Below are 11,281 nucleotides of genomic sequence, written 5' to 3' on the forward strand. Positions count from 1 at the left end.
CAGTGGAAAGGCTGACACTGGGTTTAGTGGGTCCAAGTTTCAGCAGCCCTTCCCATCTACCTATTCTGCTTTAACCCCAGCTCCTTGGCATGGTTCTCCCCCAGGCTGGCACAGGAAGGAGCTCCCACCACAACAAAAGCCTAGTTCAAAGTTTGTCTTTGTGTGCATTGGCACTGAGAGGGCAGTTCAGAGCAGTTGATAAAATTGTCATTGTTATGGACATTGTTAATTGATTAAAAGTTCCAAAGGAACTTTTTGGAACTAATTGCCAAGGACCTGTACTCGAGAGCTTTATTTAGTGGTCACAGGAGCACAAGTCACGGCATATGGCTTATATGATTTCACAATGAGAACGAAATTTTTCACATGCCTTGAAAATTACTACAGCCAACATTTGGAGAAGTAACAACAACAACAAAAAAAACCATCCTGGGGCTTTCTTCCAAAATGTAACATCACACACATCATGCAAGGCCAACAAAACACTCAGCCAGCACTCAGTCACTCAGCCGTGCCTCGGGATGCATCTTTGAATTCTCTCAGTAACCTCTGTACTGCTATTTACCAACTGTTCCTGAATTTGAAACTTTGCCTAAGTTGCCAGGAAGGACAAGAAGTAGGTACATCTACCTGTTTTTAATGTCTTACCTTTATTAAAATTATTTCGCATACTTTTTATATTAAAAAAATCTTCTGTGCTCTCAGTTCTGATCTGTGCAGTCTAGTAAGTGTTTCCCTTTCTTTTTCACCATGAAACGAACTCTGAAGGGCAGGATTAGTTCTCTCTTGTTGTGTAAAAACGTGATTCACTTTATGAAATTTCTTTATAGCTGAACATGCTTGGCTGATTGCAGAATTTTCTCTTTCAAAGTAATCTTTACTTTTAAGATTGTTCCCAAAGTTCAAGTAGTATTTGTTTAGTGTTTCCAGAACACATGATCCTAACTGAGTAATATGTATTAATAGTAATAATGGTAACAGATTCACTGTACATGGAAATTAATCAGAAATGAGTTCAAAGTAGGAAAAATATGTCATTATTTGCATAAAAGGTGACTGGAATGTGTTAAGTACATAAATTGAAAACCATTCATGTGGCTAATTGTCCATTAGCATTAAATACTTAAAAATACTTACAGAAGAAAATTGCCCTTGAAGAAGAAATTAAATTAAGCAACTGAAAACGAATTGCATTTTCTGTCAAGAAGACATCTGGAGCTCTAAGTTTATAAAAGGCTTGTGGTAGTGCTTGGACATTGGCTAGTAGACTCTGAAAAAATTTTCCTCATGACAAACTCTACAGAAACTTCATGTACAATTGCTAGCTGAACAAGAAGTCAGATTTAGCTGTGGTTAAAATCTAAGTTGCAATGGAAAGTATATGTTCCTGAAGCTTTTGGTTTAGCCCAACATGAATGAATTAGTGGCTCCACCCCACAAATCACATACAAAGTGTGCACAGTGACTGGAGTAAACTGGTAGCAAGAAATCATCAGAAAACGGGCAAGCAAGGAAAAGAAGCACTTCTTCTTCCTCTATATTTAGTAAAAGTAGTAATTCTGTTTATAAAAGGAAATGTTTGTTATCTTTCTTTTACATTATTGTTGACATATGATGTTACAGATTTTCTTCCATTACTCTTACACCTTTGCCAGCCTCCTGCTATAAAAAAGTGAGCTTCCTGCTGCCTCACAAATAGCCTCTTGCTGTCTCACAAATAGCCGCTTTGATACTAATAATCCATTTATTTGATTTATGTATCTTCTCTGTAATTTTAGATCCTCCCAAGCTATCTTAGTTTGCATGAGACTGTCAGCGAACCAGATAACATTCAGACTGTTGTGAGGGACGATGTTGAAAGCCATAGAGCTGTGTTAACTCGAGTTGTAGCCCAGTTCCCTGACAAGACTGCCGGCTTGAGTGAACTCAGATAAAACTTTGCTCCTCACTTAATTCTGCAATGATGAAAAATGTTCTCTGCGTTAAGTACCAACTTGCATGATGTGGAATATTAGTACTTAACTAATTGCTAGAGGCCCTACAGAGATAAATATTGCAAGCTGCTCAGACACAGACATCACTAAGGCTGTACATATGTGTAAAAGAGATGAACGAAGGCCATAAACGCTCTCTTCAGAAACTCCATCCTTAGCTATCTCCCTGGTGTAAAAATACAGAAACTGAAAGAGCAGAGTTAAATAGCTGTAGCAGAAAGTTAACGTTCAGGATGACTGATTGCAAAATACTGATTTTTTTAATGTGTTTTTTTATGATTGACATGCTCCACTTGGATATGAAATCCTGAAATGTTAGATGTCACCACAGGCTCAGTAACGTCTTGTCTACCATAACGATTCTAAGACAGAGTGCCTGTAAAAAACAAGATCCAGGCTCTATGGTCCTGCATGACAACACCAGGAGAATAAAGTCACCCCGGGAGGCAGCTCTGGCAACCCAGTGGAATTTCACAGGGGGATAACGTTTGACCCCTGCTCTCATTCCTGCACAATCTCGCACGGAATTACCAGAGAGAAATAAAGTCATTACCAATGCTATAAAAGCTTAAATGCTTTGGAGGCTGGGGCTGCCTCTCTCCAGCTGAACTCAGATGAAATTTTTGAACAGGAGAAGAGTGCTGTGAATTTGGAGCTGCAGAGGCCTTCCCTCCAGACAGATTTTGAGCATAAGATTTTAGAGGAGTCAATGTTTTATTATTACAACTGCCGACATTTGAGGGCAATAAGCTGTCTAATCTAATGGTAATTTTGAACCTAAAGTTCAGGATGGGAGGAACTGAGAGGGAACAAAAGAATGCAAAGTTAAGCAAGCAAGTGATGCACACAGAGAGTCAGTAGCATTCCCAGTTTTGGGGAAACAGGCATCATCCTGCTGAAGTTATACATAGCACGGAAAATAAGACTAAGAGAAAGGGCAGGGAAGGGTGCAAAGCTAGCTTTGTGTCACCAGCGTGGCTCCAGCTGCTCTCAGGGAGCTGGAATTCAGCTATATCTGTTTCTGTTATCAGTCTGGAGGAGACATACAGAACTACTTACGCTAAATTGGCACTTTCCTTCCTCTGTGCCACTTTAAACAACGACAGCAAAGAGAGGAAATTTTATAGGCTGTAGAGGAAGTTCCATCCTCGCCAATACTAGGAACATTTCTCACCATTGCACATACGAAGCATGGATTGATCTAGCCTATAATAATCAGTGAGCACTAATAAAGAATTTCCAGCAGTTAAATATTTGTTACACCACTGGTAGGAGACAAATTTCAGAATTTTATGCCTCTCTTTCTCCCTTTGCAGTCCCTTTCTCTCATTTCAGACAGGTCTCCTGTTCACTTCAGAATTTAAAAAAATGACTGAAATGCCTCTACTCAATGTTCCGTCCTCAAACCAGAGTGAAAACAAGAGCAACTCAACTATTTGCCCAGACTTGAATGACTGGTGGGAAATCGTGTACTATATAGTACCCAAGTATATTGACACCATCTGCATTATTGGAATGCTTGGAAATGTATTTGTTCTCTTCACTTACTCACTGCACAAGGGCCCCCTGAAGACAGCTGAAATCTACCTTATGAACCTAGCTGTTGCTGATCTTATCTTCCTCACGTGCCTCCCTTTCTGGACAGAGAACATCAGGAATAAATTTAACTGGCCGTTTGGCAATTTCCTTTGTCGTAGCACCAGCGCATCCATCAGCCTAAACATGTACACCAGCATCTACTTGCTAGTGGCGGTGAGCGTGGATCGCTATTTGACTTTTGTTCATACCTTGAAGCGCAGAGGGATACGGAGCAAAACTATGGCCAAAGGGATCTGCTTGCTCACCTGGTTCTTCGGCATCCTTCTCAGCGTCCCAACCTTTATGTTTCGGACTGTGAAATACTTTCCCCTGTGGAATATTTCAGCGTGCACTTTAGACTTTCCCACCCCATCATGGGTCACAGCTGAAAGCCTGGTATTCAGCATAGTGGGGTTTGTATTGCCATCTACAGCAATCATCTTCTTTAATTTCTCTACCATTCGCTCCCTACAAAACCAAGCAAGAGAACGAAGAGCACTCAGAACAAAGAGCTGCAAGGAGCACAAAGGCACAAAGGCTACCAGGTTGATCTTCACAGTGGTACTGATGTTTATGTTGTGCTGGACTCCTTACCATTTTTTTGTATTCCTTGATATATTATATGAGACAGAAGTGATCAAAGGCTGCTTGTGGGGGGAACTGCTCAACTTTGGTGAGCAGTTTGGTTATACTCTGGCTACCACCAACAGTTGCATTAACCCTGTGATTTATGTCTTTGTTGGGAAATACTTCAGGCAGAAGTTTTTAGAAGTTTTTTCACAGTTTGTTCCCTGTGGATTTCATTTGAGCTGGGTGTCGTTCAAAGAAAAGTCTTCATATTTCAACGTGTTTCCATTCAGGAGTAGTTTAGGCTAATGTTCTCAGTTCCATCTTCATTTTGATATTGCAACTTATTTCAAATGGCATTAAAAAGGAATATGAATTGCTCTGATCTTGCATTCACAGACTAAGCTAATTATTTATTAAAGTAAATCACTTGACTGCTTATTTGTCCTCTTTTTCTGTGTTATTCATCCAAACGCATAACATGTGATACCAGAATTTTATACCAAAACATCTAACCTGTCTTATCAATTATCGGTGACTTGAAAGAAAAACTCTTTGACAAGATATCAGAAGTCTGGTTTCTTTACAGAAAGCCATAAGCTGGCTGAACATTTTACTGCATTGTATCTGTGATGACAACTACTATACCATCAATAACACTATTCATAGAATTATAACGTGTATTACAGAGCAAATATGAGCTTAATCTTTAGCTCATAGCTGCATTTGAGCAATTATAGAATAGCTCCAGTTATTTTTAACAATATTTTAAATGATTTGCACTTTCACAGTAGCATATGGAAAATTTGAATATTTTTTTGTGCATTTCAAATATATTTAGTGCATAAATATTGTACAAGACAATGTACCACAAAGAAAGTGTACATAAGCTGTAAACAAAGCAAAGCAACCCGGTATCCTCCTCAAAATCTGACTTTTTTTTTGATCCAGTAAAATGTTACACAATTACTCATCAAGTACGTAAAGATTCTTTTTGGGTTTTATATATAAAAAATTCAGTGATGGCCATTAATACCGTATTATTTTGGAATATCTTTCATTTGAGGCAAATCCTTAGATACATATTTATATTTTTATGAATCAAAATTAATAAACTACGTAACAGCCCATTTTACACCATAGTCTTGTTGTTTACACCATAAACAGTCTTGTTGTTTACAACATGTTTACACTTGTTTACACCTCAAGTCTTGTTGTTTACACCTTGTTTACACCATAGTCTTGTAACAGTGATGCATTTTCTGCAGTTCTTTTTAGTGTCACCATTTTGAATATGGAATTAATATCTTATTTAATTATAGAAATCTGCCCGTTCAACTTCACTGCGGTAAGATTAGTGTTCATTTTTAATGATTCCCCCGAACTTCTTGAGTCTGAACAGTGGAACCCTTTTGAAGAGTTAAGTCTGTCTTCCTGCAATGGTGGTTTAAAATTAAGGGTGGATTAAGGGATCAGGGAGGAAGAATCACTCATAGCTGTATTAGTTTCACTCCTTCTGTGACAGGCTTTTTTTAAATAAATGTCAGGATTAGACATTAGTAGTCACAACAGCATGTGAAGTACACTGAGTCACTGGAGACCAAAAACTTAATTCCAGTCTATTGTAAACTTTTGCATTTATTTCATACATTCCCAGCTCAATCCTTAATTGAAAAAACTTCCAAGCAGACATATTTTCTGAAAAAAAAAAAAAAAAAAGGAAGCTGAAATTATGAAAAAAGCATATAAACAGAAGTGCCATTTTCCCGCTATGCATGGGGACCTTAAAAGGGAAAAATATCTTGTCTTGTCTCATTATCACTTGTCCATGCTATACAATGCACACAAATAAAGGGAAAAACATTTCCTGAGCACTGTGGCATATTTCTAGTATGAACTAATAGATTGAAAATCAGTCTGAAATCGGAAATCAATGGAAAGCCTCCCATTTACTTCAATGGGAAAGTGACAAGGGCTTCCATGAAAGTGCTGCTTCTATTTTACATGTGCACAACTGTCAGGAAAAGCATCTGTGGTTTAAATACTGCTTTAAACCACTTAACAGGGTCTTGCAAATCAATGGATTTACTCTCCAGTATGAATGTGCAGAAATGAAAGTATTTTTTATCCATGAAGTAAAAATCAATCAGCTTCTCTCATTACTGATCGTATAAGCTCTATTAATATAGAAAAATATTAAGAGTAAATGCAATTTACTCCACAGCAAAGGCAAAATTCTATATTTAGTCAGAAATAATCCACTGCACAGATACAAGGTGCAGAGTGAGACAAACCACAGTTCAGCAGAAAAGGATCCATAGATTAAAAGTTGAACATGACCCAGGTGTGCCATGCTGTTTCTGCCTTGAAGGTGTGTATGACAGTAGGGAATGAACTTAAATTGTAGCAAGGGAGGCTCAGGATAAGCATGAATAAAAACCTTCTCCTGGTAAAGCTAGCGATAAGCTGCCTCGGAGAGAATCCAGCACTGCGGCAATGGAAACCTCCAAGACTACTTTAGACAGCCACTGTTGGGGATGATACGAGCGTAGTCAGTTCTGCCCCAGCACTGCGGGGGGGACTTCTAATGATTTGCACTGACTCTTTCTCTTGTGCTCAATAAATAAAGTTTTCTTGTTTGCACTTTCAGGGCTCCTCACCTATCACCTTTCAATCAATACTGAAATGTCAGCTCTGATAGTCAGTCAACCAGTACTGCCAGACTCCGCTGCTCATGGGTTCTTCTGAATAAGCACCCTTTTTACCTTCTCTCATGTTACTTTTCACACTCCCAATAAACATAGTCAAGTTTTAATCATTAAAAAAATTCTGTGCTGCAATACCAATCTTTTATAGGCAAGATCCCGGCACCCTAAGAGCTTGCAAGTATAATTTAACTTGTTCTCCTCATCCACCTACATTGAATTAGTACATTTTATATTTTAATCATAATTTCTCTAGGGCACGGACTATCTGTTTGTTATCTGTTCAGGCTGTGCTTAATGCCCAGTTTAGTCTCAGTTTACAATATGGCCCTGCTAGCACAAGCGCATTGAAGTGACATTTGGGATTCACTGAAACCCATCTCAAGGAATAATACCACCTGGACTTGCATTTCCAGTATCAAAACATTTTGACAAGCTAGTTCAATTTGACAGTTTAACTGTAAAGGTAGACAGTTCTCACACCAGATTCTGCCTTTGACAACAAAAAACCCTAAAAAAAAACCCCAAAACCCAAGCCAAAACCAGCTGATCCATTTCTAAAACTGAAGCTAGAAGAAAAGACATTGATCACTAAGACAGAAGCATTTTCAGAGATCTATAGCCACATGGGCTTCTAGCCTGCCAGGAGTCATCTTCCCGGGAAGAGAGCTGTTTGTCATCCCTGTGAAAATCGTACCAAATCAAGTAAAAATGTTGACACTTAGATGGAAGAAAGCAGTCTGCACGCAGTCCAGACATGCTGGAACTTTCAGCAGCCAGATCCCATTCTCACGGAGATGCTTAAACCCTCCGCAGTTGCCTGTGACAGGGTTTCGCAAGAGACCTGGTCACAGAGCAACAGGACCCACTTCACTGCCTGTGGGTGGCTGTGGGCCAAGGGCAGTGGATGCCAAGGAAGCTGCTTGTTCATGGTCCCAGCGAGCTTGTTGGTGCTCTCCAGCAGCAGGAGAGGAACAAGCGACAACAGCCGTGCCAGACTGCAGGACCAGAATTAGACGGGGGAATGGGGCTGTGGCTAGAGGTTAATGGGGAATGGAGAAATACCTGACTGGAGACTGGGAGTCGAGAAACAGAGGAAAAGACTGAGGGAGAGAAGAAAGCAACTACCAGTGTCTCTGTCAGCCACTTCCCAATGCAGGAGTGGGTGGAGGAGCAGGGAGGTCACATTGACCAAAAGAAAGCATTGAGGGAGGAGGGGAGACAGGGCCTGGCTGTACCAGGAGACACAGCAGGAACCAGTGTGCGTGTGAAGGGGAAACAGCTTTGACAAGGAACTGGGAAAGAGCTGGGACCTGCTGGGCAAGAAGGCCAGAGCAAAGTGTAAAGAAGGGAGGAAACGGCAGGTGCCTCAGGATGGGACTTGGGATATTTTGTTCTCTTAAAAACAAAAGATAAAAATCCTGTCAAAATTAAAAACATTAAAACAAATTTGAGTTTACCAAATCAAGCATTCAAGGGCCAGGAAATGTTTGACCTAAGACGGTCCCTGGAATCTCAGCGTGGCCTCCTTCAGTGTATGAGTTATAATACAGTCTTATATGACTAAGCTTTGAATTTCCCACATTGCAACTTAACCACTTCTGGCTTAGCTTTGTATCACTCTGCTTTGCGTGGGAGAGAAACACACTTACATAAACCAGACAGTCCCCTCAAGAAACTAATCATCCGTCCTGCGTATTAAATAAAAGCAATGGTATTGATAATACTCATCCTGCCTTGAATTTTAGAGAAAGAAATCTTTGAAACAACATATAATTAAACTGAAAAATTTGCTGCAGTGAGATTATATAGAGACAAATGAGTCTAATAATCATAACTGAAAAGATTAGAACAAATTCTAAAATAAGAGCAATTAGGAAGTATGTTCTCATCAGCACAAATGTAGGAAGGAACATCCCCTTTCATTGTAGCACAGTAGGATGCCTGACAAACAGTAGACACCACCCTTGGTGATGGGAAAGGAGGGGTCAAAACAACTTTGTCATAGAAGAGTAAGGCAGGGCTTTGGGTCCATCAGGAGGGCAGGAGGGGGGCAGAACTGGGGATTCAAAAAAATCCCACTCTGTCAGCTCACGGCACATAGAGAATAGCTGGAAAAACGGATCCCTGGGCTGGACCATGCAAGAGCACCTTTTTTTTTTTCTAAGGCAATTTGAAGCTTGAAGGCAAAACAAGCCCATCTGAAGAGCATGCCAGCTTATCTTAGTTACTCTAGTGTTTTAGCTGTTTTTTTCTTTGACTTTTCAGTAGTTGCTGTTCATTGCCAAGCCTGTTATTTCACACATGACTGAGAGTAAAATCCTGAGTATCTTTCCCAGCCTACTGGGCTAGATGAGGGACCTGCCCCCTCTTTCCCTAGCCTCAAACAATAGAGAGCCCTTGCAACTACTATGTTTCTCCCTGGTGGAGAACTGCCATGGACCCATTTAGTCACAGGTGTCATGCTCTACTTTAATGCTCCAGAACACTCTGCATTGCAAATACCCATCACACTGAGCAAGAGAAAATGTTAGCAAAGCTCTGCTCCAAAGGAGGAGCGAACACCTTCTCCTTTCCTTCCTTTGTTGTTGCTGTTGAAAAAAAAGGACAATCTTGCTGGATGAGTTCACTCTGCAGGTGCTCACAAAGAACGGGGATTTGACCCATTCTTGAGTTTCACCTTGATTATTAAGCATGGCTTGAACAGATCCAGCTGCCTCTCAGGATGAATCCATGGAGAGCAATGCATCATACTACCTCATGTGAATGGTAAGAGGGGAAAAGCCTGCTTTAGCACTCTGCTCCTCAGTTTCTGGCAGGAGAACCTTGTTCACACAACTTACTTTGGCCATGCTGTTGCCACAAATACAATAGCTCTCTGGTGCCATCAAGAAGTGATTGTGGGGGGTTATTAAATGACATAACACAGTAAAAAGGGATCAATGAATTCAAAACTTCCTACTTTTAAAGCATATGTGTGGCTGGTTGCAGTGCATTCTACAGGAAAACACCTTAGGAAGCAATTGCTCAAGAAAACCCTCTTCTGCCATCTTAATCTTGTGCGCTGCAGGTTTGTTCCAGCAAAACCTTCACTGTCTGCTAGTGATACTTTCTTTCTGGAGCTGAGACGTATTCTCCATCATCACTCTAATCTACAGCTACAGCTGGGAGAGATGTTCTCCTCTGGGAAGTAATTCACACACAGAAAAATTCACATTTGGTTTCATGTATTGCTACTTATATATTTCAACTCCTGCACAGCAAATCCCCAGCCACACATAGAATCATAGAATTACAGAATAGTTTAGGTTGGAAAAGACCTTTAAGATCATCAAGTCCAACCGTTAGCCTAGCACTGCCAAGTCCACCACTAAACCATGTTCCGAAGCACCACATCTACACATCTTTTAAATACCTCCAGGGATGGTGACTCAGCCACTTCCCTGGGCAGCCTGTTCCAATGCTTGACAACCCTTTCGGTGAAGAATTTTTCCTAATATCCAGTCTAAACCTCCCCTGGCGCAACTCGAGGCCATTTCCTCTCGTCCTATCACTTGTTACCTGGGAGAAGAGACCGACCCCCACCTCTCTACAACCTCCTTTCAGGTCGTTGTAGAGAGCGATAAGGTCTCCCCTCAGCCTCCTTTTCTCCAGGCTGAACAACCCCAGTTCCCTCAGCCGCTCCTCATCAGACTTGTGCTCTAGACCCTTCACCACCCTTGTTGCCCTTCTCTGGACACGCTCCAGCACCTCAGTGTCTTTCTTGTAGGAATGAAACCAGCCACCACCATTTCCTACAGGAAGAGACGGTATAATTCTCACATCCATCACACAAGACTAACTCAACAGATAAACTGCAAGGTCCAAATCCTGAAAAAGCTTTTCAAATTGTCCCAGTATCTTTATGATATATGGAAAAATGTACATGTCAGGCAGCTATGGAGTGAGAAATGCTCATCATTCAGCACTGGGAGGAGGATAAGTAGAAATATTTAATCTGTAGCCTCAAGCACTCCTTATCTGAGTGACAGAACTGTTCTATGAATAACAGGTTAGAGGCCAAAACCTCACCTCATGTACATCACAGTAAATTGCAATTAGTGGCACTAAACCTATTTGTACCAGCCAAAGGGCTAGTCCTGAACAGAGGTAGTGACTTTGAGTGCCTATCATTACACAATTTTAAGGTTACTATAATTTTTTCAAATTTAAAAGAATTAAATCAGTGTAAAGCTACTGTAATAAGCAAGAGTCTCTGTCTCTCTTTTTTCCTGCTATGCTTTTTAGCTATAAAGCTTCTGATAAAAATCTCTTTCACGTGACATAACTGCTGGTGCACACTGTAGAAGTTATTGGGGGTGGTGGGGATTTGCCCTTTTGCAGGACAAATCGTGAAGAAACAGAACCTGTGGTCAGCCTCTGATGATAAAGTGAGAC

The 11,281-nt window shown here is 40.6% G+C and overlaps 1 protein-coding gene across 1 annotated transcript; it reads left to right on the forward strand.

The window, feature by feature from the left end:
- The first annotated feature begins 309 nt into the window (after positions 1-309).
- On the forward strand, positions 310-5,186 carry BDKRB1 (bradykinin receptor B1). The gene has a single exon (XM_075503529.1). The coding sequence runs from the start codon at positions 3,363-3,365 to the stop codon at positions 4,446-4,448; it is 1,086 nt and encodes a 361-aa protein (XP_075359644.1). The 5' UTR covers positions 310-3,362; the 3' UTR covers positions 4,449-5,186.
- Positions 5,187-11,281: the final 6,095 nt, after the last annotated feature.

This window comes from Mycteria americana, chromosome 5 (assembly GCF_035582795.1).
Source record: "Mycteria americana isolate JAX WOST 10 ecotype Jacksonville Zoo and Gardens chromosome 5, USCA_MyAme_1.0, whole genome shotgun sequence".
NCBI classification, from domain to species: domain Eukaryota; kingdom Metazoa; phylum Chordata; class Aves; order Ciconiiformes; family Ciconiidae; genus Mycteria; species Mycteria americana.

Excerpts from the sequence above, each read along its gene's own strand:
- BDKRB1 (XM_075503529.1), top strand. The coding sequence starts at position 3,363 with ATGACTGAAATGCCTCTACTCAATGTTCCGTCCTCAAACCAGAGTGAA.